Source organism: Corvus hawaiiensis, chromosome Z, assembly GCF_020740725.1.
Source record: "Corvus hawaiiensis isolate bCorHaw1 chromosome Z, bCorHaw1.pri.cur, whole genome shotgun sequence".
Classification (NCBI taxonomy): domain Eukaryota; kingdom Metazoa; phylum Chordata; class Aves; order Passeriformes; family Corvidae; genus Corvus; species Corvus hawaiiensis.
The window spans coordinates 714,226-740,103 of NC_063255.1; the positions used below are offsets into that span (position 1 = coordinate 714,226).

Here is a 25,878-nt window from a genome sequence, read left to right on the forward strand (position 1 = left end):
CAGGGCCTGTGGCCGTGGGGTTTAAAGCTGGGAAAACAAAAGGCACATTTCCAGGTGGAGCTGCTGCTCTCGGAACTGTTTTCCAATTCCCTGTGAACCATCAATTATCTTTATCAAATCCCAGGATCTCATCTCAGCCCCTGATCAAGATGGAGCCTTATTTGAGCAGGACTGCGGCGCTATCTGTACATCAAGGCCAGAGCCAGGGAAAAGCTGGGAAGGAAGGAATCAATAGTCATCATCGGATTGTGCTGGGCGGCTTGGGAGGGTGGAAGGTGCTGATGGAAGCTCCACCTTTTTTTTGGGAAGCTGCTGAAGTTTAACCTTTGCCATACCTGAGATCCAGCACAAGACAGCTCTGCATACAAGAGTGCTCCAAACCCTGCTGGAATGGCTGGGAGAGCCCTTCATCCCACCAAACATCCCTCTGGGATTAAGCACAGAACCACCACAAACCTGTTCCCACCACATCTCCTTGGATTCCCAACAGGGAGAATCACACTCAGCCTAAAAGTGACAACCTGTGTGAGGAAAAAACCACCCACGAGGATCTGGCTATTTAAAGGCAAGCAGCCTCCTGTGATCCAGGATAAAAGTGGGATGAGATCCCACACATAAAGGAAAAAAACAGGATAAAACCATACATGAATCTTGTGGGGTACTTGGGTTCTCCCCCGGTGTGCAGGGGGCTCAGCATCTCCTGGGGGGCTGCTCCACACACCATCCACCTGGGAAATCCTTGTACAGAGCCCTCACCTCCCATCTGTCCATCTAGGAATACCATGATTTTAAGGATTTCAAATAATCTGCTCACAAACCCACTGCCTCTCCAGCTACGGAAAGCACTGCATGGATTCAACAGCAAACATTACAGCTATTTATTTCCAAAACTATGACGAAGCTTAGCTAGTTTTTTAAGGAATTCTGAGCTTCAGAATGGAGTTCCTAGAATATGTGAGGAGGAATGAGTGAGGGGGAATATGGAGGAGGAATGAGTAAGGGGGAATATGGAGGAGGAATGTGTGAGGGGGAATATGTGAGGGGTAATATGGATGGGGAATGTGTGAGGGGGAATATGGATGGGGAATATGTGAGGGGGAATATGTGAGGGGGAGTATGGAGGGGGAACAAGTGAGGGGGAATATGTTAAGGGGAATGTGTGAGGGGGAATATGGAGGGGGAATACATGAGGGGGAATATGGAGGAGGAATATGTGAGGGGGAATATGTGAGGGGTAATACGGATGGGGAATGTGTGAGGGGGAATATGGAGGAGGAATGAGTGAGGGGGAATATGTGAGGTAATATGGATGGGGAATGTGTGAGGGGGAATATGGATGGGGAATGAGTGAGGGGGAATATGTGAGGGGGAATGAGTGAGGGGGAATATGTGAGGTAATATGGATGGGGAATGAGTGAGGGGGAATATGGATGGGGAATGAGTGAGGGGGAATGAGTGAGGGGGAATGAGTGAGGGGGAATGAGTGAGGGGGAATATGGAGGAGGAATGAGTGAGGGGGAATATGTGAGGGGGAATATGGAGGGGGAACACGGATGGGGGAATATGAAGGTTGTTGCTGCCATGTGGGACAGAACCTGAGTGCAAGGCATGGATCCTCCTTGGAATGGGGGACAAACCCATCTCCAAACTGGCTCCTAGAGGGAAAAGCTCGCAGTGAGGAAAAGTTGGCTTCCAGAGCCACGGAGCACTCAGCCCGTTTATTATGAGTGCCATGGAGACGGGGTGAGAAATCCGGAGCCATCGGCAGCGAGCGGCTCCGGGTCAATACCTCTCCCGAGACGTTGTGGGAATAATCAACACCCAGGCCCTGGGATCTCTGGGAGCTGCCAACAGCTGAAGGACAAATCAATACCGGCATGGGAAGGGCGCTGCCCAGCTCCCAGTGCTGCCAAAAACCCCACAGAGCCCAATCGTGCCCGTGTCCCACACTGGGAACAACAGCAACACTCAGAGAGGGTTTAATAAAGTCATTTTATAGGAGGAGAAGGAGAGGGAACCTGGTTTTGATATTGAATTACGGAGAAACAGATCAAAAATGCTTGCATTCGGAATAGTCATAATACAATCTACTAATACAGTAAATTTTACTGGGAAAAAACCCCATCCTAGATAAATGCTGATTTGTTTTTTGTTAAAAAGGGAGATTTTTCATATCCATCATCCTATTAATCATTCCAAGTAATTTCTCAGTCAGTTCCTACAACCACCTTTTTTAAAAAAATAAAAATTACCTGCAAGGGAAAAAAAAAACCAAACCCAAAATGCTTTTCAGGATCCCAAAACCCCTCACAGGAAAGGCAATAAAAAACCTGAGCTTTTCTCCAATGACACAACTTTTTCAGATGCACCATCCCCAAGTTATTCCATGTTTTTGAGCAGCCAGAAAAATCTGCAGTTGTGAGAAATTAAGCATAAAATCGGATTTGGAAGCAGGAATCTGTATCCAATAGATGGCGTTGCCCCACAGTAATTTATCTGGAAAATTTTTGTATCTCATGAATAATAATTGAACCTGAAAAGGACCTGTCCTAATTATCCTGGGAGTCCCTTTGGTCACCCCCAGCTCTATTTTCCATGGTTTATGTGGAAGATTATGACGAAAAGTAAGGAACCAAATGCTGTGAATATTCCCCAGCACTGAGTAAATAATTCCGAATTTTTAGGAAAATAACTCCCAAACTTTCAGGTCAGGAAATAAAGCTTGAGGTTTTCCTTATGAACCCAGTGGCAGCCGGTCAGTCCCAGGGAATGGAGCCAGCAGGACTCGATATCCTTAAGTCCTTCATTAAGCTATTGATCCTCTCGGCGTTATCCAGAGCGTTCCAGCAGCTCAGCGCACAACAGATGCGGAGCTCGCTGCTCCTCGCTCCCAACAGCTCCCAGGTTTGAGGGCAGGAATCCCCAGGGAGTTCCTTACCTGGCACTTGCCGGTGCGGATGTCGTAGAGCGCCACGGAGCCGTGGCGAGCTCCCACCGCGATCCGGTGACTGCGCTCGTAGTAACTCACCATGTAGAACCTGAGGGGAAAACGAGGGGACACCGGGAGATTAAACTCACTTGCGATTCCACTGGCTAATTAATTAAGGGCTGGAACAGAGATTTGATTTAAAAATCCACTCGCTGCTGGTTCAACACTTGGCATTCCACAAAAACAACTGATGGGCGATACGGTACCATGGAATGTGATCAGGTTTATCTATCAGGTTTATTTATTTGGGAGTAATCTATGGGATAATCACCAAACCCCTGGATGGGAAGTCAAATGGTTAAGTGATCATCCGACACCCTGCGTGAATTCAGGGCATTTCCCGTGAAAGTCAAATGGAAAGGAAGGACAGTGGAAGGAAAAATAAGCAAACTCATCAATTTTTGATGGGCATAAAGAAAAGGGAAGAGGGAAGTTCACCATCAAACACTCTCCACTCCAATAACACCCTTGGGGTGAAGCGTGCAATAGTCCTTAACACCCAGTGTGACCACGTGGCATGTATTGGAATTCCAACAGCTGCAAAATCCAAGGAATTTCAACACCTTGAAACTCAACAGACTCTAAATCCTTATTGCAAATTCAAATCCTTGGGGATATCACTGTGCTTTATCACAGGGAGAGCAGACCTGTGAAAGTGCCAACTGCATTCGGAATTACGTTGGAATTTTGCAGTTAAATGTTCCTCTGCCAAAGTCTGACAGAAATATCTGGAAACAGTCTCCAAAATCATGTTGCTGAGCATATTTAGGGCTTCTAACAACCCATCTTCCAGACTTCTCTCCTGGTTCCTTGGGATTCCCAGTGCCATAGCAACTGCTTGCACGCAGGTACGAGACGCGTTCTGCACTGCAGGATGGCAGTTGGGAAGAAAAGCAAGACGAAACACGGGAAAAAACCAATAAAGAGTAAAAGAGAAGGAGGAAAATCCCTAGGTTTTGTGCAGGGAAAAGGGAAAATGCAGCTCAGATGCAGCTCTGCATCCCTGTGTATCCCTCCCTGAGGATGCTGGATGTGTCAACCACCCTTCCCCTCGGACTGCTCTTCCTATTCCTTTGATCCAAGGAAGAGGAGCTGCGCACTGGGATGATTTTGGCTCACCACGTGTGCACACGTTACCATACAGCATAAGGAACGCTGGGATGTTGTAAAGGGATTAACAATGGGATGCTGTACAAGTGCTCCCACTTGGAATCTCTCCAGAGGTTCCCCCATTTGCTACAACCTGCTGGCAATTTCCCTTGGGCTCCATGAGGCCGTCGCTGGGTGCTGGATCATTTTTACACCGGCTATAACCAGGAAATATTACCAGTAATTGCAAAGAATTTTAAAATACTGGATTGCTATAAATATACACAGGAATAGGGAGATTGGGCAGTAATTCCCATTTATCCTTCCCTTTATGTTTTAAGGAAAGCCACTTAAAGCATCAGGAAGGAGGAAGATCATCTCCATCAGTATCCAACCTGGCAACAGGATAATTGTTCTTTCCTTGAAACTATTCAATATTTTAATAGGTTATTAAATTAAAAGGTAATGGCCGACAGGTGATTATTAGAATTTATTGGTTGGACCAGTTTAAGAGGATAACTGGGATATTTATCCACGTTTAAAGATACTGGAAATGCTCCCATTTTATAAATCACCTTTTACTCTTTGTTGTGTCACCTAACAGACTGCTTCACTCTTAATTAGGAAATATATCCTACTGCTGATCCTGTCATTTACTTCCCAGTATTCCTGGAGGAAGAGCTCACCTGCAGATGGCTGGAAAGCATTCCTGAAGACCCTTTTTCTTAACTAAAGATCCTTCCAGGCAGTACATGATGATGTCCATCACCTTGGAAACAAAAATTACCATCAGCTGACAATCTGTGTTCTATGTTCCGTAACTAAAGTTCTGAAGGTCATCCCATTCCAAGCCCTGCCATGTGCACGGACACCTTCTGATAGATCAGGTTGTTCCAAGCTGTGTCCAACTTGGCTTTGACCTTCTTTTGCTTCGGATTTTTTCCCCAACAATGTAATTTAATGCATTTAAAGTTTAAGAAATGAACTTGGTATAAAGCAAATCCTCTCCACACCCAAAGACCTCATGGAAAGAAACTCCACGAGTCGAGTCAGACCCGTCACTGGCATCGAGCCCAGGACAGAGGTGGCCTTACCTCCACCAGCAGGTCCACGACGTCCGTTGGCATCTTCTCGATGAGGATCTCGATGACCCGGAGGATCTCGCCCTTGGCGCGGGCCAGCGTGGTGGTGTGGATGTTCTGCTGCGACTGCGTGTTGGCCGCCAGCGCCGTGTGCCTGTGCACCTGTGGGGAGCAGCCGTACGGGGCAGGAATTGTTACCTCCAAGATCAGCAAGCCTGACCTTGCATCCAGCACCACCATGGTCACCGCTAAGCCCCATCCCTCAGCTCCAGCTGGGGCTGGGATTGCTCAGACGATCCTCGGACAGACCATGCCTGGAGCACACCACGCTCCCAGCACCGCCCCGTCCCGCTCACCCTCCAAACCCCATGGAAAAGTCTCCTTTAATCCCCCAAGCCCCTGGCTGTCTGGGAGCAGGCCCCGCTCACCTCCTTGGCGATGGTGGTGATGAAGGCGGGCGGGCGGGCGGTGGCGATGAGGGACAGCGCGTGGCGAGCCGAGCGCGCTGAGTCGGCCGCCGGGCTCAGGGGCAGCCCCATTGTGATGCTAAACGGGAGCCACACAAAGGCAGGGACAAAGGAAAGCAGCATTAGAAATATAGAGTGAAAAGATTAGAAGCAGCTTATAATGTCAGTTCAAGGTCACTGGGAGCACTCCAGCAGTTCCAATATAATGGACTCCCAACAAAGAGCAGTGATTAGGAGTCAGGGTGTTCCAGCATCAACCCCAAATCGAATAATTAACCATGAAGATTGAAAACAGTAAGTGCATCTGTCCAAAGTGGGCAAAAGGCCTTGTTAACAAATTATCTGTATGTGCTGAATACATATCACCCCATGGAGGGCCAGGCGAGCCCGGAGCATCTTCCCAAGGATTTATGGTTTGGTCTTTTACAGTATTTTAAACACAGCCTGAAAAATCCTCTGGCCAGAGTAATTCTCTTTAATTCAAGGCTTTTACTAGCTGTGACAAGATAAAAGCAAGAAGCAATAAGGTGGTAAGTACCCAGTAACTGCATTTAGCAAAAATAAAATTTCTACGTGCCCTGCACATTATCCAAAAATTCCTCAAAACGTAGAAACATGGAACCACAGGCTGGTTTGCATTGGAAGGGGTTTTAAGGATCACCTATTCCTCTCCCTGCCATGGGAAGGCACATCTTCCAGTATCCCAGGCTGCTCCAAGCCCCGTCCAACCCAGCCTGGGACACTTACAGGGATGGGGCAGCCACAGCTGCTCTGGGCACCCTGTGGAAGGGGTTCCTCCTTCTTCCCTGTGCTCTTTGACTGAATTTTTTGGGAAGAGAACAGCAGGAGTTTATAACCCCAACAGGTTTATTTTCCTTTCCCATCCCTCACCGTCACTGTACGACTTAGAACTCCCAAATGTGAAACTGAATGAAGTCTCTGCCACAAGGTGATGTATGTCCCCATTGGCCTTTCCTTGGAAAGCCACATCTAAATGTAACTTCAAAACTCCTGTCCAGGTGTTCCATGAAAAAGGGATAAGCCAGGGGAAGGAGTTATCCCAGCTAAGTTTTGGAGGGGCTTCCCAAAGCCAGCAGACCCCAAGTGCCTCTGTGCCACTTTCCAAAGGCTCCGTGTCACGCCAGCAGTGTTTTTCCTTCCAGGACGTTTGGCAGAGTGACTGTTTTCCTGGAAAGCAACAGGCTTCGCCTGGGAGGATGTGGGGAGAGCTCGGGGCCAGCCCTGTGAGGGGATGGGAACGGCACATTCCAACCAGGACAAAAGCATCCAGACCCTCCTATTCCACCTTCCACTAGGTCAGATTGCTCCAAGGCACAGATAAAAATGTATGGATTGATGATAAGGTGATTTGCTAATTTTGGTGTATCAGATCGTAATGGTGCCCAGAGAAGCTGTGGCTACCCCATCCCTGCAATTGTTCCAGGCCAGGCTGGATGGGACTCGGAGCAACCTGGGCTAGTGGAAGGTGTTCCTGCCCATGCCAGGGGGTGGAATGGGATGATCCTGAAAATACCCCTCAACCCAAACCATTCTGTGGAAATCTGTATGAAATGTAGCTTAATTCAAAAAGCAAAAATACAGCCAAAAATTATTCCTGTCATCACCCAAGCCAAGCCACCAAAGCCTAAAACTGCTGGGAAAACTCTTTATCCTCTCAACTGAGCAGTTTCCCTTGGCACACTCTAACCTTCGGGAACCAGGATGAGCTGGGCAAGCGAAGGAGTTCCAAACACCTGAGTTTTGCCTAACAGCTCAGATATTCCCTTGATTCAGCAGGGAAAAAAGAAACCCACTCGTTTTCCTGGTCAATAAATGTGATTTCTTCTTTTCTATCTAAAAGCAGAAGCTTGACATAAAAGCTCTTTGATAAAACCTCCGGGAGAGGCGCCGGCAGCTGTGTGCCGTTATTGTGTCCACGGCAAATCCGGCACAAAGCGGGAGCTCAGCGGGGCTCCAGGAGGGTGAGATCCACACTTAACCCCTGCACACATTGTTGCTCCGTTTCTTTCCATCTCCCTCCATCCTGGATCTGTCAGGAATGTAACAGGCCATTTTCAATCTAAATCTTGTTATGGATTAATAAGCAAACGCTTTCGCGCTTATTATGCAATTTATCATGAGGAAAATTGCGGCGGGCTCCTCAAGGCTCCACGCTGATCCCTTCATTTATTCCCTGCTCTGGGGAGGGAGAGCCAGACTAATCTTCCTGACAGCTAAGGGTGGAATCACACAAGCACAAGGACTTGCTGAAGAACTGTGGTCACTTGAAACCTGGAAGTCAGGGTTTACATAAAACAGGGCTTAGGAGAGGCTTTGGGAAGGGAAAATGTGGTGGTGTCTCCTGTCACACTGCAAGGAATAACTGGAACTCAGACAAAAAACAATGGTAATCCAATTTGTCCATATTCCTCTGGCCAACACATGGCAAGGATTCATTCTTTATATGTTGAGGAAATTAAAACTTACATAAAATGGGCAATATCTATCTTAGAATAACATCAGAACCCTCAACACAGATGGATGTGGAAACACATTCCTGGGATTAAAACAGCCCTGGGCAGCTCCTTATTGCAGGTACCATTTAAATTCTGTGTGTTATCAACAAACATTTCATGGAATCATGGAATGGTCTGGGTTGAAAGGAGCCTTAAGGATGTCATGGGCAGGGACAACTTCCACTGTCCCAGGTTGCTCCAAGCTCTGTCCAACCTGGCCTTGGACACTTCCAGGCACGGGGTAGCCACAGTTTCTCTGGGAATTCCATTCCAGGGCCTCCCCACGCTTACAGCCAAGAATTCCTTTCCAGTATCCCCCTAACCCTGCCGTCCACCTTAAGGCCACTCCCTGCTCCTCATTCCTCGTCCCACGTTCCTGCCAAGCTCCCCAGCCCCAGGACTTGAACCAATGCTTGCCCACGGGTGGGATGCCCCAGCTGGGAGTCTGGCAGGGATGGCTGCAGGTACCCACTTGGCCAGCTGCTTCTCGGCGTCGGCGCAGAGCTCCAGCAGCCCCATGAGCACGGCCGACACGTCCATGTAGGGCTCCCAGACGGTGAAGCCGCGGCCGATGAGGTCGATGGCGGTCCTGCGGATGGTGCTGTGCGCCGGGAGCCGCGCGCTGGGCGGCTGCAGCAGCAGGAACGTCAGCGCCTTGCCTGAGCGGAGAGAGAGCAGGGCAGCGTCAGAGCAGCTGTGGGAGCCCACGATGGCTGCGCCTGGAGGGACCTTAGAGACACCCGTGCCACCCCTGCCGTGGGCAGGGACACCTTCCACCAGCCCAGGCTGCTCCAAGCCCCGTCCAACCTGGCCTTGGACGCTGCCAGAGATGGAATCCACGACCTCTCTGTGCCACTGCTGCCTCTCAAACACAGTATTTTCACTCCGTAAGACATAGCAGTAAATGGATTTTGGGGGGAAAAATAGAAGCTGACATGCTGAAATGTTTCTTAGAAATAAAGCTTAAGAGGGAAGGGGAGAGAAACATCCCAAACAACTTCACCAATCCTGAATCTTGACCCAGGTTCTGCACCTTTTGGAAATACTTATTAATATTTCAGTTAACAGCCCACTTTGAGATAAAATGAATTATGTACACATAGATGGAGGAGGGCTAAACCAAGCAATGCTTCCCGATAATTTATCGTTATCTCTCCATCACTATTCATTACCCCTCAATAATGGTCCTTGTGGTAAAGATAATTACTGATTTTATCAGGTTTTTCTTGAACTGTCCTCAACAAGTTGCTTGTTTTGTTTACTAAACAAGCCTCCTGCTGTTTTTAGGACTGGGAAAAGCCAACAGACAGTTTTTTCCAGTAGATTCACACCAACCAATCCCGATCCATGCAGAACAACCCCCAAAATTCCTTCTTGTCATGCCACGGAAGGTCGATTTTATGCCTCAGATACAAAACCTTATTAAAAACGTGCCTCCTCAAGCATTACTCCGATGAAATATTCCTACCTTTCCCCTCAGCATCCTGCTGCTGACACCAGCAACAGCTGGACTGACCCAAAGTCCCGGTGCTGGTGGGTCCCCGGCCGGGACATCTTTGTTTAAAGCTCTGCCTCGGCTTAAACGAAGGAATTAATATTGACAAAAACATCCCAGCGCTAATGAGTTGTTCGTTAGGGCAATAAACATGTCACATTAGAGTCAGCGCAGCAACAAGGTAATTAGCCCTGGAAAAGCTCAGCACAGCGGGGCTGGAATATCCTGGGATGATGCGCATCCCTGGGCCCGCGGATTTGCTGCTTCCCATTAATATTCAGCCAGAAAAAGTCATTAAGCACCAAATCTAAAGCTCCTTGGGACGGGAATTCAGGTGTGACTCACTGGACACAATTCCTCAGGCAGCCCCGGAGCTCAGGGAATGCCATTCCTACATAAATTGGTATTAAAATGTAATTTTATTCCAGGTGTTTTATTCTGCAGTGGCACGTTTGTTCCTTAGATCACTTTATTAACCCAGATGTGCCCAAATACAAAAATTTATCACTCATTTTCACTGCACAGAAGCCCCTGGATTCCCAAAATGTCTTTCCTTGCAGAATCTCTCAGAGCACACGGCTCCAGGCAGCCTTGTTATCCCCAGTTTGCCAATGGATTTTAAAAAATGAAATTATTTGCTCAGGAAAATCAATAGCCCAGGCAGGAATGAGACACTGAGAACTCCGATCAAGATCCAACTAAATCCAAATGATGGACTCCAAGAATCGGATTTAACTTGATTGTGACCCTTTCTGGATGATTTTTTTCCCTGACTGTCCACAGAGAGACAGAAATTTGGAGAGCTGGGTTAAAATTCCATATCCCTTCATCCCTTTCTGCTCCTGACCCAGAGAATTTTTAGTCTTTTATTTTTATTCCAGGTATAAAATCAAGATATTTTCAGGGCTAAATTAAAAATTATCATTATTGGGTTTTTGTGTAAGGATGATCAGGTTTTTTTTTCCAATCATCTCCCATTTGGAATTTCTCCAGGCCAGGTTGTTCAAGGCTTGGAGCAACCTGGGCGAGTGGGAGCTATCCCTGCCCATGGGATAGGGCAGCCACAGCTTCTCTGGGGAACCTGTGCCGGGGCCTCAGCACCCCCACAGCCAAGGATTCCTTCCTAATATCCCATCCAAACAACCCGCCCAATTATCCAGGCAGGGATATTTCTATTTCTGGTCAGAAGTGCCACTTGCTTCCCCTCCTGCCCACCAGCTGCCAGGAATTTGGGACACCATAATGGCAGAGGGGTCTGAGTTAGGAACTGAACTGCTGGCTGGCTCACTGAATCCAGGCTCCAGCAAAACTGGAGTGACTGCATGGATCTGGGAGCATGGAAAGCCTGCCACTCCCCTTGGAAGGAGGCCCAAGTCAGTGTCAGGGAGATCTCAATAACTCCATGGACACGGTGTCACCTGCGGCACCACCAGAGCTAAAGCGCAAAGAGCTGCTCATTAGTAACTCCATGGATGGCAGCTGCCTGGAAAACCCCCTGGATTATCCACGGAATCTGGCATTTCCATACCCTGGACGCAGGAGCCCGATTTCTCAGCCCATTAACTCTGTAAACACAGCATTAGCTGCACTTTCGGGGGGGGGGGGATGTGGGGCATCTGCAGCCAGCAATTCCTGGTGTGGCATTTTATCGTGGAATAGCTCTGGGAACGAGTTGTGAAGGTTCCAGGGATTAATGGAGGTGCCAGGCAAGGGCACAACAGGAATTTCTAGAGAATTCCACCCTCTCCAAAAGGCACAACCACAATTCCATGTCACTGGAAGGCAGAGAAATACCCCGGATTTGATGGACTTACAGCTTTCCCAGAGAAGCTGTGGATTCCCCATCCCTGGAAGTGTTCAGGGCTGGGCTGGAAAGGGCTTGGAGCAGCCTGGGCTAGTGGAAGGTGTCCCTGCCCATGGCAGGGGCTGGAACAGGACAAGTAACCAAGAACAAATCAAATAAATGCAGTGGAAGTGCTCTGCTTGACCTGGGAGGAGAATAAAGGATGTCAGAATTCCAGCAGCTCACTCCATCAGCACCAATTCCTTGGCAGCCTCTTAAGGTACATCCCCAATCCCTAATCTTGCTCTTTTCCATGAAAATCTGAACGAACCGGTTTGCATCCCTATCACCAACCGAGGCAGAAGAGGCCCGGGGGTACTCACACGTGTGCCTGGCCAGGGAATAATTGGATCCACCGCTGGTCAGGCCGAATCCCTCGGGAATCTGGCTGGAGCTCCGGGGCCGCGTGAGCAGCTTGGGCGGCTCGATCTCAGCCCCGAACTCGGCGCCGATGACTCCCAGCAGCACGATGGCCGTGGCCTGCTTGCGCCTCTCCTCGTAGGACGTGGACACCTTCTTGGGCTGCGGGAGGCCGGAGGGGCAGCCTGCGTCGGGAGAAAAGTCCCAAGGAGGGGGGGCTTTTAATATCCCAAACAGCGTTTTCCAGAGAGAGTTAAAAAATAAAGAACGTGAACCGTGTCTTTGGGACCACCAGGATTTTCAGGCATGGAGAAGATTCCTCTAAAAAGCTCCGAACAAGTCGAAATATCCCTTCAAAACCTGCCAAGAACTCACGGGGAAAAAAGTCACCAGAAAACTCCCTAATTCCCAGGTTTTTTTGCTCAGTGATAAAAGATCCATGGAATTCTATGTTTATCTAGCAATTTCTGAGTTGCTTCTTGTTCATTTTAAATTAACAAGTTGCAATTTTTATTGTTTTTAAAAGATGGATTTTTTTCAGGGTAAGTTCTTTGTATTATGTATGATACAAAAGCATCTTTTAGATCTAGGATCCATCACCATGTCCAGCTTCCCATCAAATTTTAGGATAACAGTACACACCATTAAACCAAACGGATATTTTCATATAGCAAAATGTCACATATGGAATTGTAACAATGGGACAAAACTGTAATTATGAATTTTACATAGGAGTGAAATACATGTTATTAGTTCATCACAGTCTAGGCATTCTGAATTCCACTAAGCAGAGGAGGTTTTCTCATTTGCAGTAGAATCCCAAAACCTTAGAAGAAATTACTGGAATGAAACTGCAGTCACTTATTCTGACAAATAAGGTCCACTCTTACCTAGATATTAATTCCCAGCACCCTGGGAAATTCCCTACCATTTGTTCTAATGAAATAAGGAAGTTTTTAATCCTTCCCAAGCGCTGCTTTCTGAGGAGTTTGGAAGCATCAGGCTTGTGGATTAACGAAGGGTGGGACGTCTCTGTTAATGACATCCATGGGGCTCCAGAGGAAAACAAGGAAGTCAACCAAATTTTAGGAGCTGTGGTCAGGCAACTCCGCCAGCCAAAAGGGAGAGAAAAACAAGGGAAAGCTTAACAATGGGAAGGGAGGGGAAAAAAGGGAAAAATCAATAGCAACTGCCTTCGGAGGAAGAAGGATGAAAACGGGCTGGAACAAAGCAGAGAAGGGAACAGTTGGAATTGTCCAACAGTCCTTTCTCCCAGGCTCCCGTTAACATTTCCATGTGTCCCACTGGCTGTCGCAGCCCACGGTGGCCTCTGTTCCCTGGGATGGCCGGAGCCGCAGCTCGCAGCCCATCCCAGGTGCTCGCCTGGAGCCACCTGAGGCCGGGATGAACTGGCACCGGGTGCCGCTCCGGGATGGGTTTACCCCTTTCATCGGTGCCCGCCCTGCCCGGCGGAGCTCGGCCCGGCTGTGGGTGTGAGCTCCGCGGGCGCGGCGGCAGCGGGAGCGCAGCAGATGCTGGAGCAGGGCAGCGGGATGCGGATCAATAGCCCAGCGCTGACCCCGGCCCGCGCCCGCCGCGCTCCGGCCGGGAAGAAAGGAAAAGCCAACACATGTACTGCTTCCAGTAGGAAACTAAACACCGCGGGGCCCCCCCATCCGCGGATTACAGCAACACCGAGTTAACCCTTCGCTACATCCCCGAGGGAGGATCGGGGAGCATCCCTAGGATTACAGGCTCAGAGAGTTCTAGAATCACGGAATGGTTTGGGTCTGAAGGGATTTTAAGGATCATCCCATTCTGCCCCCTGCCATGGGCAGGGACATGTTCCATTAGCCCAGGTTGCTCCAGCCTGGCTTTGCACACTTCCAGAGATGGGGAATCCACAAGCTCTCTGAGCAACAGAATCTGTATCAAGAGAATTTTCATGTATCAACCTGGAACAGCAAAAGAAATCCTACAGGGAATCCACAAGCTCCATCTTGATCTGACCTTCATCCAGTATTTTCCCCCAGGAAAGCTCCCAGGACTGGGCTGGGAACCACGAGCTGAGCTCCTTCCTGCTGCTCCCCCCGTGCCTCCAGCCCCCAGGTGTCCAGGACATCACTCTCTGTTAACCTCACAAGAAATTCCAACCTGGACAGGGTGGGAAAGACCCATAGTGTTCCATTAGCAATCTGGAATGTGACGGTTTGATCCCCACAGCTGCAGCAGAGGATCTTCTGCCTCAAGAACACAACCCCCAAAATCTGCCATAACTCCAAGGAATTGAAAGCTAACCAACCAAACCCCTCAAATACAGCAAAACCCCGACCATCCCCCTGCAAACCTCTGGATGCGGGAAAAACCTGCTTAAATAGAGGGGGGGGAAACTCCTTAATACTTGCATCTTTCTTTTTTTAATTACTAGGGGAAGCCCCCAGTTAACAGGAATGGTTTCCCCCAGCTGAACTGGCAGGCAGAACTGCCGCTGGAATAACACCTGGATGAGGAGCCTTTTCATTTGGCCATGAAAATTTGGTATTTTCTCCCCGCGCGGCCTCTCCCTTTAATCACGGCAAGGGCTGACACACAGATCCATTTTCCTGACAGGACGCCTGATCACCCTATCACAGGGAGAAAATTAATAACCTCCAATAGGTCTGTGTGGAAAACAGAAGCTGCCGTGCCAGAAGGACAAAAACCAGTGGGATTTTAGTCGGAAAAAAACCCAGTTTCAGATTAAGACAAACCGATGGCACCCAAGACAGAACAATCCTAAATATCCCCAAACATCTCCATTTCTAAGCACGAAAGCCCCACGAGTGCTGGACGCAGGCCGGTGCAGGTTGGAAATGTGGGTGAAACGCTCCCAAATTTCCATGGTTTCAGCGGCTGCTGTGGGGTATCGATCGCTCTGCCGGGAGCGCGGCGCAGAGCGCGGCCACGGGGTCAGGCTGCATTTAACACTTTGGAGCACTCCGCTCCCCAACTCCTGAGCTGCCGTTAATTGGCTTTGCACACTTCTTGGGGAAAATTAATTTCAGCCGAGCTAACAATAAAAGGATTAAAGCCCGAGTAAGTTCTCCAGGTTTAACTGGCACAGGAATCAATGGGTTTGAGTTAAGGCGGTTTTAGGAGAGGTGCACTCTGTATTTGCCAGCAGGTGCAAGCTGGGGGTACTCCCCTGCTGCAGGAGCTGGGGACAGAGCCAAGAACCAAACCTAAAATCCATCCCACAGCTGTCCTGATCCACCAAATCCGTGTCCAGCCCTGCTGTGAACAGCCAGAGAGCCCTGGAGAATCCCCTGGGGCCACCCCACCCCAGCTCAGGGGTGCAGCTACACAACACATCAGGCTCAGCACGGGGATTTACTCACGGCACTGCATAAAGTTAATACCTGGAAATACAGAGATACTGGAAATAGAGATTTCAGATGGATAAAATTATTTGCTCAACACACAGAGCACTCTTGAGGACTCTTTCCAAATAAATCAGAAGTGAAAATATTGTCAAGGAATCCCAGTGACAGGGAACACAAGGAAAATGCAGGAAAACAGGAAAACATTTTATAAAACCTGGGGTTACTCATCACCAACCTCCTGTTACTAAAAGTCTCTGGATAGCTTGGAAGTGGGGCCATTCCCACATCCACAGCTCCCTCAGCTGGCCCAGCAGAGAAGGGATCTTGGGAGCCTCGAAAGGAAGCTGGAATTCCTGCCTGGAAGGGCTCACACCAAGCGGAATTTTGGGAATTCCTCTGTGGCAGCCCATCCTGGAGACACACGGAAATGTGGGAAGTTAAAGAGCCCTCCCCTGTACCTCCCACCAGCCGTGCCTGGGAATTCTGACAGCCAGGAGTTCCCAGGGAGCTCAGACCAACCCGGAGGAAGCTCTGAGTGCCGCGTGCTCCCAGCCCAGAGATGTGTCACCAATAATTCCTAACAAAGCTCCACACCTGGACTTGGATATGTTTGTAGAGCCCCACGTGCCCCAGCGCTCCGGGGTCACGAAACCATGGAATGGGCTGGAAGGGATTTTTAATGACCCCAATTTAAATTGCTTTTACTCTTCAGTTCCTTGGAATAAAAACATCAGCATAATTCCAAATGGGAAATCCAGATTTGGACTGGTTTTACCAGAGTCTTCCCTTCATCTAGAAAGAGCTGGAATTTGGCAAAGAATTTCTTATTAATTAATTATTAATCCTTATTAACATCTTATTAAACCCTGTTAAAAATATTATGTTTGCCATAATAATTCAGTCCCAATTACTCATTTCTAATACAAATGGTGTCAATACAATCAGTGCTCTGGAATATCTGGAATTCTTAATTGGCAATAATTTAATGGCAGAGCTCTTTAAGTACTGGGAGTTGTCATGCATTAGAAATTACAACTTAATTTCTTTAATTGCAGGTAGAAAAACGTGCTTTTCCACACATAAAATGAGTATTCTTGCAGCCATTCCCATCTCTTGCAGTTCACTGGAGTTTTCTGCTCCCTTTTATGAGGGAATATTTCACTGTGCTGCAGCATGTGGGAACACAAAATGGGTGAGGATGCTGCAGCCTTTTCCAGGGAAATAGGCAGAGACAAAATGGATTCTGTGCTGCTCGGATGGGGAGTATCAGACACCTTTTATCCAGCTTTTAAAGCACTGGGTTCACCCATCAAAATTTCCCTCAGAGAGGACATTTAGGGAGTGATAATCTCCATTTTTTAAAGATCTGTTTATTGTGAACAGGATCTCAATATAGAGAGCGTTTAGATCAATGATCTTTAACATTTAAATAAACTGGGTTTAAACTTTAGTGACAACTTCCCAACAGGACCACTTGGCACAAACAGTGATGAGCTAGATTTAATTTGGAGTAGCTACAGCCCAACTCACAGCCAAAATGCCAAAAAAAATAAAAGCAATTTCCAGTACATTATGGCTTCGTTTTTTTTTTTTTTAAACTTCCACTGGATTTTTCATGTGCAGGAATGGGATTCTGGAGCTTCAGAGTCATTGGCATCAATTTGCCTACAAAAATTTACCCACAAAAAATGGACCCACAAATCAAGAAATACCATTTTAAAAGTGTTTTAACAGAACTAATTCATCAATTTCTCTTTTAGTTAAGAACCACGAGATGTTTTCAAACCTGCACAGTCCAATTAGGAGCTCTCCTTCCCTTCCCATCCCACTCCTGGAACGGGCCAGCCTGAAGGAATCCACAGTGCCTGCTTTAGGGACCTGAAGGACAAGCCAGGAGCACACTCCTGCCACACACTTTAACATCACGACTCTACTTCGAGATCCCAAAAGGAGAATGCAAGAAGCCTGGGAAGCTTTCAATGCCAACACTCTTGGAGTTCAGGAAAGCATCCCACCAGAGCGTTCCCGCCGCACATCCCTGAGTCAGCAGAGTAAAATTACAGGAAAAATGGTTTCAAGACAAAGAAACACAACTTTTCCCAAGTAAATACGGATTTTTCGCAGTTCCACAGCCTTGCACGGGCAGGGAGCCTTCCCCTGGACCAGGCTGCTCCAGCCTGGAACACTCCCAGGGATGGGGCAGCTGCTGGGCTGAGCACGGAGCCCGGGCAGCCCACAGCTCCCAGCTCTGCTCCAACGCTTCTCCCTTAATTGGAAACCAGCCCCAAACTGGTTTTGTGGGGTTGGGAAGTTCCCTAACGAATATCCTGAGCGGCAGATGCTGATCCCGCAGATGTCCAGCCCCAAACCCCTCACGGAGCTCCATGGGGCTTGCTGGGAGACATCTGCTTCCCTGGCAGATGCCCACAGCTTCCCAACGCAGGCTGTGCTGGAAAACCCCCTTTTCCTGAGCCATATTCCTTTAAAAAGGAAAAAGGAACAGAGTACGCCTTGTACCTTAGGCTTTCCCACAAGCAGCTGCTTGCAAACAGCAGGAACCCAAATTCCCTGTTAATTTGGGTACAAGTACCTCACAGACACTCCCCCAAATGCAGAATTCCTGTTGGTACACCTAAAAGCTCCCTCAAAGCCCAGCTCTTCCATGCTAAATACCCGTGCCCCTGCACTCACATTCCATTTGCAATTGTAACAGGACCCAGCAGAGGGATGAGTCGCTCTGCATTTTCCCAATTAGCATCTGAAAGGGACCGAGTTTTGGATGACAAACCCTCACTTTTTTCAGGAATGTCACACAATAGTCCATGATATAGTGGATGGGTTCCAGTGAGTGGCTAAACACAAATTAAAAGCTTTTCCCCCTCTCCCGGGTGGGTTTGGGGGACACAAAACTGCCTGTGACAGGTTTTGGGAGGTGCTCGGCTCCAGTGGAACCTCCTTAAAGGAAACCCAGCAGGAATTTTGTGTGGAACGGGGGCCAGGGGCTTCTCCGCTGGGGCTGCCAGATGGTGCCATTTGTTGTGGAGCTCCAATCCAGCCCGAATTTTCCGGGGCTGGAAAACAGGAGGGACGCAATGGGAAACAGCACCTGCTGCTCCCCTTCCAATCCTTCCAGCAGCAAGGAAGAGAAACTTCCAAAGGAGCTGCAGAACTCAGTATTATTAAAAATTAATACTACTAAAGGTTAGCATGGGAAACTAAAATTAAAAAAGCCCTTGCCGTTTGTTGCAATGTTTTCTTCTGAAATATTTGATTTCTTTAACTAAAAGAATTGTAGTAACACATAGAACAAATAAGAAATCCCTTTGGAATTAATTTTAAATCACTTTAGTTAGGTGGAACCAAAACCAGAAAGTCTATAAACTACATAATAAAAAGCAATTCAAAATATACTCTGAATAAGCCAATTAACCAAATTCCCAAATTCTGACCACTGGAGCCAGGAGAATTTATGTCCAACTGGGAAAAAACACTGCTGTCCATGTGCAAATTATTCCAACAAAACATTTGCTCTATTTTTAGTTACCCAAAAAAGCCTTTCGGGCACTAAAAGGAGATCTGAGGTCAGACCAAATTTTCTAAATAACTTCTGAAATGTTTAAAAGCCACTGGAGTGTATTAAGGATTTCCTGCAAGGAGTGTTTCAGCCAGCTCAGCTAAAATGTTTCCACCTCCCAAAGTTCTGAGGTGCATTTTAAGAAATGATCTGGATAATTGGAAGCTTTTGGGGAGTCCCAAGTTGGAAAAGATCCTGTTGAGCACCACACCCCAGCAATCCCATCAATAAATACTGGTCTTAATGGGACCCTCAGAGAAAGAAGCTGAGGGGAAATTGTCTCAAAATTCTTATTTTTCCCTCTATTCTCCCAATACAAACCTAACTGTATTCCACTGAAGCCAAAATTCAGGATGCAGCACCCTTAAATCAGATCTTCCACCAGAACAAACTATTTGAGGAACAATTCTAAAGAATTATAAAGAATCATAGAAAGTCTTTGTTTTTGAAGAACTAATGTTGGTTGTGGGCAGATTTAAGAGCTCCAAATGTATTAAAACAGAGACATTAATTATCTTGATAAAATGAACGATCTGAATGCTCACCTGCTGCGATGTCATCATCAACCAGGTCATGCTCCTCCTCCTGGACTTTGGCTTCTGTTCCTGAGGGATCCAGGGTGGCAGTCCCAGTCTGAAGGGCTTCTGTGGTCACTCCAGCTGGAGGGAACAACCCAACACCCCAAAATCAGGCATTTGGGGAAATAATTCCCTGTTTCCTGCAGCAGCTAAACTTCATTTCATTCCTTCAGGTCCTGCCTTGCTTTGGGCTCCTTCAACTCCAACCTCGCCAAAGATGCTCAACCTCATCTAGAAATAGCAAAATTTCGTATTTATTTGGCTTTCCAGGGCTAACACGGATTATTCCCCATTCCTGGAAGCATCCCAGGCCAGTCTGGACGGGGCTTGGAACAACCCAGTCTGGTGCAAGGTGTCCCTGCCCGTTCCAGCCCAGAGCATCCCGGATAACCGTTAAACACCTTCAATTTTGTGCTGCCACGTTGCGGATTTCCCCTTCAAAACAAACCACGATTCACCTGAATTAACAGAATTTCAGGAATATAGGAAGCAGAAGTCCCCCCAGTTAATTTTTGGGCAGAAAGGAGCTTTGTGCAGAGGCTGTCCTGCCTGCCATCGACCGGCTCCCCACGGCTCGATCGATGCCGGCCGCTCCCTGGCTGCCGCAGCCGCGCGCACACAAAGGTCGCAGCCGGGTAACCTCTGGCTTCCCATTAAACAGGAGCCACGTTCCAGCTGCAGGAACAGCCTCTAATTCTGGAATATACCGGATATACCTGTCCCCACACCAAGGGTCGGGGCCCCCACAGCACGTTAAGGCAATATTTACACTAACGATGATAGATCTATAAACAAGCAAACTAAACCAGGAATTTGGTATTCAAAGGAATCCCTTCCAAAGGAGAACTGCATCTGCAGAATCTGACACCGATTTGAGTCTGCTGGACCCAAAAATTGGCTGGTTTTTGCCCCCTCTTTCGATATGTATCAATTTATTATTTGTAATTCATGCCCCAATATTCAGTGGCAAAACTGGGAGGAGTGGGGGATGTAGGAAAAAATGAGTATTTCTGTATCTTTCCTATTCTCCTCCCTCTCCTTCTAGCAGAAAATGAGACTTTCCACAAGTCTGTTATATCCCAAATAATTCTTATTCCTTTCAATTCCTCCAAAGCTGTAGCTTTGATTCCAAGCATTTCAACACTCACCATAAAAACTTAATCCCAATTTGCTAGTTTAGACCCACTGGAAAGGTTTCCAGTCTAACTGAGCTCAGAGAAATTCAAAACACATCCTAACATCCACGGAATCCCTGCATTCCATTTAGATTCAATACCGTGATTAGACACCCTAAAATCAGTTGGTGTTTAACAGAGATCTTTGAATAGAAACCACATTTTCAGGGGGAAAAAGCTCATTTCGAGGAAGATGAGAACGTTGGGATGTTCTCATCGAGGGGAATGAAATCTGTGAATTCCCTGGAGGCCTGGGACACCTTTGCAGGAGCCGTGGAGAGGTGAAGCAGCCAGGACTGGACGGATTACTCGGAATGTGGGGCTCCCAAGGCCCCTTCCCCGTTCTCCCCGGCGAGTGGGCTGTTCCCGGGGCGCTCCTTACGGGAGATGACGCTGTCCATGTACTGGGGCAGGTAGGGAGCCCAGGCGTCGATGGTCTCCTTGCGCCCCGCCTGCTCGATGCGGCGCAGCTCCGCCAGCAGCAGCGCCTGCGCCGCCTCCCGCACCTGCAGGGCAACACAGTTCAGGGCTGCATCAACCAGCCGGGCAGAAACACACCCCAGAGGGCCAAAACCCACAGAAATACAGATATTTAAATGTAATTCTTGACAGGGTTAAACTAGGGTTTAACTAGAAAATATTCCTGAATCGCGAATAAAGACTGTGGGACCTGTGCTGGAAAAGAATTGTGTGGGGTTTTTCATACGGAGGGAAGATTTAATCACCAAAAGACAACATCCATCCCAGAATGTCCGGGCTGAACTCACCTCCAGGCACCGATCCTGCCAGCGCCGTGCCAGCATCTCCAGGAGAGGAGGCCGGAACTTCTCCAGCCCCAGCAGGTCCGGGAGCATCACGCAGTGCATGGCAGCCAGCTGGCTCCAGCCTGGGGAAACACAGCAGGAGCACAAGGAATAAACACATCTCAAGTTCAGGTACGTTTATTTACGGTGACACTTCACACATAAATCACAGAAGCTCCCAGGTATTACCCCTTCAAGGATCACACGGGGTTTTCTGTCCTGATTTAAAGCTATGCAAATGTACCCAAGCACAGTTTGCCTGCTGTCCTTGTTTTTCCACCTGAGTCTTTAACACACTTAATCCAGGTGAATTCCTACTACAGGTCTGCAGTACTGTGCAGGTAAAACCAGGAGAGAAATACAGTCAAGTGACACAGTGTGTAAAAATGCTTGTGAAATACCCATATTGTATTTAATATATGTCCAACATTATATCCAATATTATATTCAAATCTTCATCAACACCAAAACTCAGATTTAAGTGGTGTGAAACTGCTTTTTTTTTTGGTTAAAAGCCAACAGGGAACCCAACCCCAGGTACCCAACTGGCAAAGAAGAATTCCTTTTAGAAATCAAATGAAAATAACAATGAGAAAGGATTTTAGCTGGAAGTAAAGGATAAGTAGAAAAGTGAGGAAGGAATACCTTCGTTGACTAAGAAACAGGAATGGAAAGCAGAAGTGTCAGAGTGCCCAGATTCCGTGCTGGAAGCAGCAGCAGGAGCAACTTGCAGAGGAAAGAAGAAGAAATAAAAGAGAGAAAAAAAAGAGGGAAGTGAGGAGAGCAGCAGTGGAAAAACGGATTAGTATCACTGGAGAATGGAAAACAAAGAGGTGACTGTGATGATCTTCAACTTAAATATTCAACTTAGGAAGAATACTCAGCTTCAAAATAATATTCAACTCAAAATAATATTCAGCTTCAAAATAATATTCAACGTAATGAGAATTCCAGGTTTTCCAAGAAGGAAGAGGCAGACATGCAGCTGCAGAGGAACATGGAGACAGTAAGAGAAACTGGGATGTTTTGAAAAGATCAAAGTACATCTAAATTGAGTGTTAAATATGTTTTTAGGCAGGTGGGTTTGGTCTGACTTCATGGTTGACTGTAAATTAGAAACCCAGGAATTCTGCTGTTTCTTCTCTTGCTTTTGCCATATTTCCACAGATTTGGAATTTGTACTATGCATTAAAAGCCAAAAAAATAACCCTTTATCAGTCTGAGCTGCCCCACCTGTCATTCCAAGATGTCCAGAATGAATTTCTGAGGGTTGGTTGGAATTTAAGTTCATTTTACATGGGCCTCTAGGCAAAAAAAATGTAACTTTTTACCACAGAAATGCCAAAAAGCCTAAAGGAGGACACAAACTCAGGCCTGGGACCCAAACAGTACCTGGGACATCTGTTTTGGAAACTCCCATGTCACCAAGTTGCTAAGGCTGGAAAAGACCTGGGAGATCATCAAATCCAACCAGGAACTGGCCCCACAGTGCCCACCACTCCCCATGCTCACAGGGGCCACGTCCAGCCCTGCAGAGCCCTTGAGGATCACCACTCCTCGAGGTAAGGGTGATCACCAGGCAGTTCCAAGCATTACCCAGCCACGCACGCTCCACGACGGCGCTATTATCCCACGGAAAGCTCTGCAGACCTTCTGGCCTGCACATGCCGAGGTCGCCGTGGGATTGGGAGGTCCCTGGCTGCCACTTCTGCCCTCACCCTGTGCCCAGATGTCCTGCACAAGCATCCTCCAGTTAATCCCTCCCTGTTATTCTGCTGCAGAACAACAATGGGATGGAGGTCCCGAACGGATGGAGCATTGTCTTTGGAATGGTCTGTTCGCTTTGCAGGCACGGGACTGCTTTTGTCACCGGGGGACAGCTGCATCCAACCTCCTTTTCCAGGCCTTCCACGCCAACGGCGCGTGGGAGGCACAGGGTGGCTGCAGTAAATCCCTTCCCACCCCACTTGGAAAAGGAGCTGCTTAACTCAGGAAAAACATAAAATTATAGATGCACAAACCCACCCCAGACTGGAACTAAAGCTTCACTCCAGAGTTTTTGCCTGGTTTTGCTGGAGTTGCTCGTGCTCTTCCAACATAAGAGTAAGGAGTTCCAACCAGCCAAGGAGTGATCCTGGCACTGAGCTGGGATCGCTCCCACAGAAACACTCTGGGATGAGTCTGTAGAGCCTTTAGCTACAGGCTTTAAGCCTCCTCAACACCAGAATGTTTGGGAACACTTGAAACAGGCAAAAACTCCTTGTCAGAGAATGATGTCATGGCAGAATCAGCATCTTGTACTGATTCTTAAACAGGTCCTAATCCTCAACAATTTCATCTAGATTATCATTACAACACTGCACTAGTTTTTCGTCCCATGCAATAATTTTCTCTCTTGATAATAAGGCGTTAAATTCAGTGTAAAGAGCTGGAAGAACAGCCCCAAGGGCTGCAAAGAAAGTGGTTTGTACCTTGTTTGATTTGTCCTTGTGCTGCATGGCTGGACATCGGAGGGGGTGGCTTCACCTTGGCCATCTCGGGGGTGCCCGGCCTGGGCGGCCTAAACACAAAATATCCATGGAGAGACACATCAGCTGCAGCCCCAAAGGCTTTGGGAACCATTCAATCCATCACAAGGTAAAACCACACCAAATCCAAGGCTAAATTCAGATGGAGACTGCCAAGTTACGGCAGTGTTTGACGTACCTGGTGGGGCCCCTCTTCATGTGGTCCCCGATGAAGGTGGCGTTGGTCATGCTCATCAGCGTGTTGGCCAGGGAGATGACGGACAGCAGGTGCTGCGTGGTGACGGCCCGGGACACTCCGTACGTGCCCTTTCCCAAGCCTTCCGTCACGGACATTTTCCTGCCTAACTCCTCGAAGGCTGCCTTGCCCACGGGCTGGTTGTAGCCAGGGAGCATCAGAGACATGTGGCCACCTCGGGACAGGAGGCCGAAGGACACGGTGCAGTGCGGCTTCAGCATTCCGAGGCGATCCAGGCAGAGCTCGTCCAGCACAGAGTTCAGGCCCCAGGCGTGCAGGCAGGACATGAAGAGCTTGGCTGTATCCATGGTTAGATTATATTCCAACAAAGTCAGTGGTTTGGATTTGCTGGAGCGATATTCCGGGTCGCCATCTTCTCTCCTCTGCCTCATGGCCTCTTCATCCTCATCTTCATCATCGAGGAGGTGCTCCTTGATGTTCTCCTTGATGGTTTCCTTGACTTGCTGGAAGAGCACAGCCGCTCGTTTGCCAGTGAGGAAGGAGCCTCCCTTGTCGGAGCCACCGGAGGCTTTCTGTAAATTCTCTGGCGAGACGAGGGCGGTGTTGGGCCGGGAGGCCTCCTCCGTCAGCAGCTGGATAATCAGGGCCTCCACATCGAAGAACAGCACGTGGATGTCTGGGTCTGTTAGGTTGGTCTTGATGGCCTGAACCATCAGGGAGTTATGGGAGTATTTTGGTAAATTCCCCTGGAAAAACGAGAGAGCAAATTGAAATTTCCATTAGGGAAGCTGTGGGTGAGCCAAGTTTGAAACACAACCACAAACCACAGAACTTCAATTTACAGATCTTTGTAGGTAAACTGAGCTCTCCAGGTGAGACATGAGTTCACACTTCCTTCTCCTGAATCCTGTGAGATCACAGTTATATTCCAAGGAACAGCAAACTTCCAATCTTTTGTTATTAAGCTTAAAACACATTAAATACTTCATATTTGGTGGGTGAACTATGGAATCACTGTATGCCATCGGCAAAGAAGCTGCTCAGATTCACCCAGACCTGCAATTACTGCACCACTTGGTCATTCCAATTAAGTCCATCTTCTTCCTCGTTCCCTCCCTCCCAAGGGGGAAAAGAGGGAGAAGGGAGAGTATTAAGGTGCTATGGGATAAAAGCTGAACAATGTCAGAAAGCAGACTGGAAACCAGAACACGAATCAAAGTTTTGAGGCATTATTCTCCCTAACACCTTCATTTCCAGCACCTTCACTGGATGAGGAGCCCACACGTAAACACTGCAGGTACAAATGCGGCATTCCCATCCCGCCTGGACGCAGCAGGAACAGCAGCACAAGTCCTGAGCACACGTTTTTTATGGAACCGTGCTGGTGGTGCTCTAAGGAACGTTCTCACCACGGGAGATTTCTCTCCCAACAGAAGGTGACAGCAGAAGGCGAGGGATAAATAGGAGAAGCTGGGAACGGAGCGCTGCTGCGCTCTGCTGGCCACAAGCTGTGCCGGGGAGGTTTAGGCTGGATATTGGGAACAATTCCTCATGGAAAGGGCTGTCCAAACCCAGGGCAGGGGTGGAGGGATTTCAAGCCACGTGGATGTAGCACTTGGGGACATGGGATAGTGGTGGCCTTGGCAGTGCCAGGGAACTCTTGGACTTGATCTTAGAGGGCTTTTCCAGAATAAACCATTCCATGATTCCAGATTCTGTAACTCAAACTGGAATAAAACCAAAGAGTAGGGTACACACTGAAGTGGGATCATGGACAGCAACATCAACTGGGGAACAACCACGTTTAGGTTTTGGAGAGCT

The 25,878-nt window shown here is 48.0% G+C and overlaps 1 protein-coding gene across 3 annotated transcripts in view; it reads right to left on the reverse strand.

Annotated features, from left to right (window-relative positions):
- The window catches only part of WDR7 (WD repeat domain 7), a 43,853-nt gene that overhangs the window by 5,772 nt on the left and 12,203 nt on the right, over window positions 1–25,878 (reverse strand). For 2 of the 3 annotated variants that reach the window (XM_048291360.1, XM_048291362.1), the window contains 12 exons: window positions 24,040–24,803; window positions 23,805–23,893; window positions 21,979–22,059; window positions 21,298–21,416; window positions 20,913–21,036; window positions 19,323–19,436; window positions 11,805–12,026; window positions 8,616–8,802; window positions 5,589–5,706; window positions 5,173–5,322; window positions 4,765–4,847; window positions 2,939–3,038 (listed from right to left, as the gene is read on the reverse strand). In XM_048291360.1, the coding sequence (XP_048147317.1) occupies window positions 2,939–3,038; window positions 4,765–4,847; window positions 5,173–5,322; window positions 5,589–5,706; window positions 8,616–8,802; window positions 11,805–12,026; window positions 19,323–19,436; window positions 20,913–21,036; window positions 21,298–21,416; window positions 21,979–22,059; window positions 23,805–23,893; window positions 24,040–24,803 (2,151 nt within the window). The remainder of the gene's footprint in view (window positions 1–2,938; window positions 3,039–4,764; window positions 4,848–5,172; window positions 5,323–5,588; window positions 5,707–8,615; window positions 8,803–11,804; window positions 12,027–19,322; window positions 19,437–20,912; window positions 21,037–21,297; window positions 21,417–21,978; window positions 22,060–23,804; window positions 23,894–24,039; window positions 24,804–25,878) is intronic. The other variant, XM_048291361.1, reaches the window with a different exon arrangement.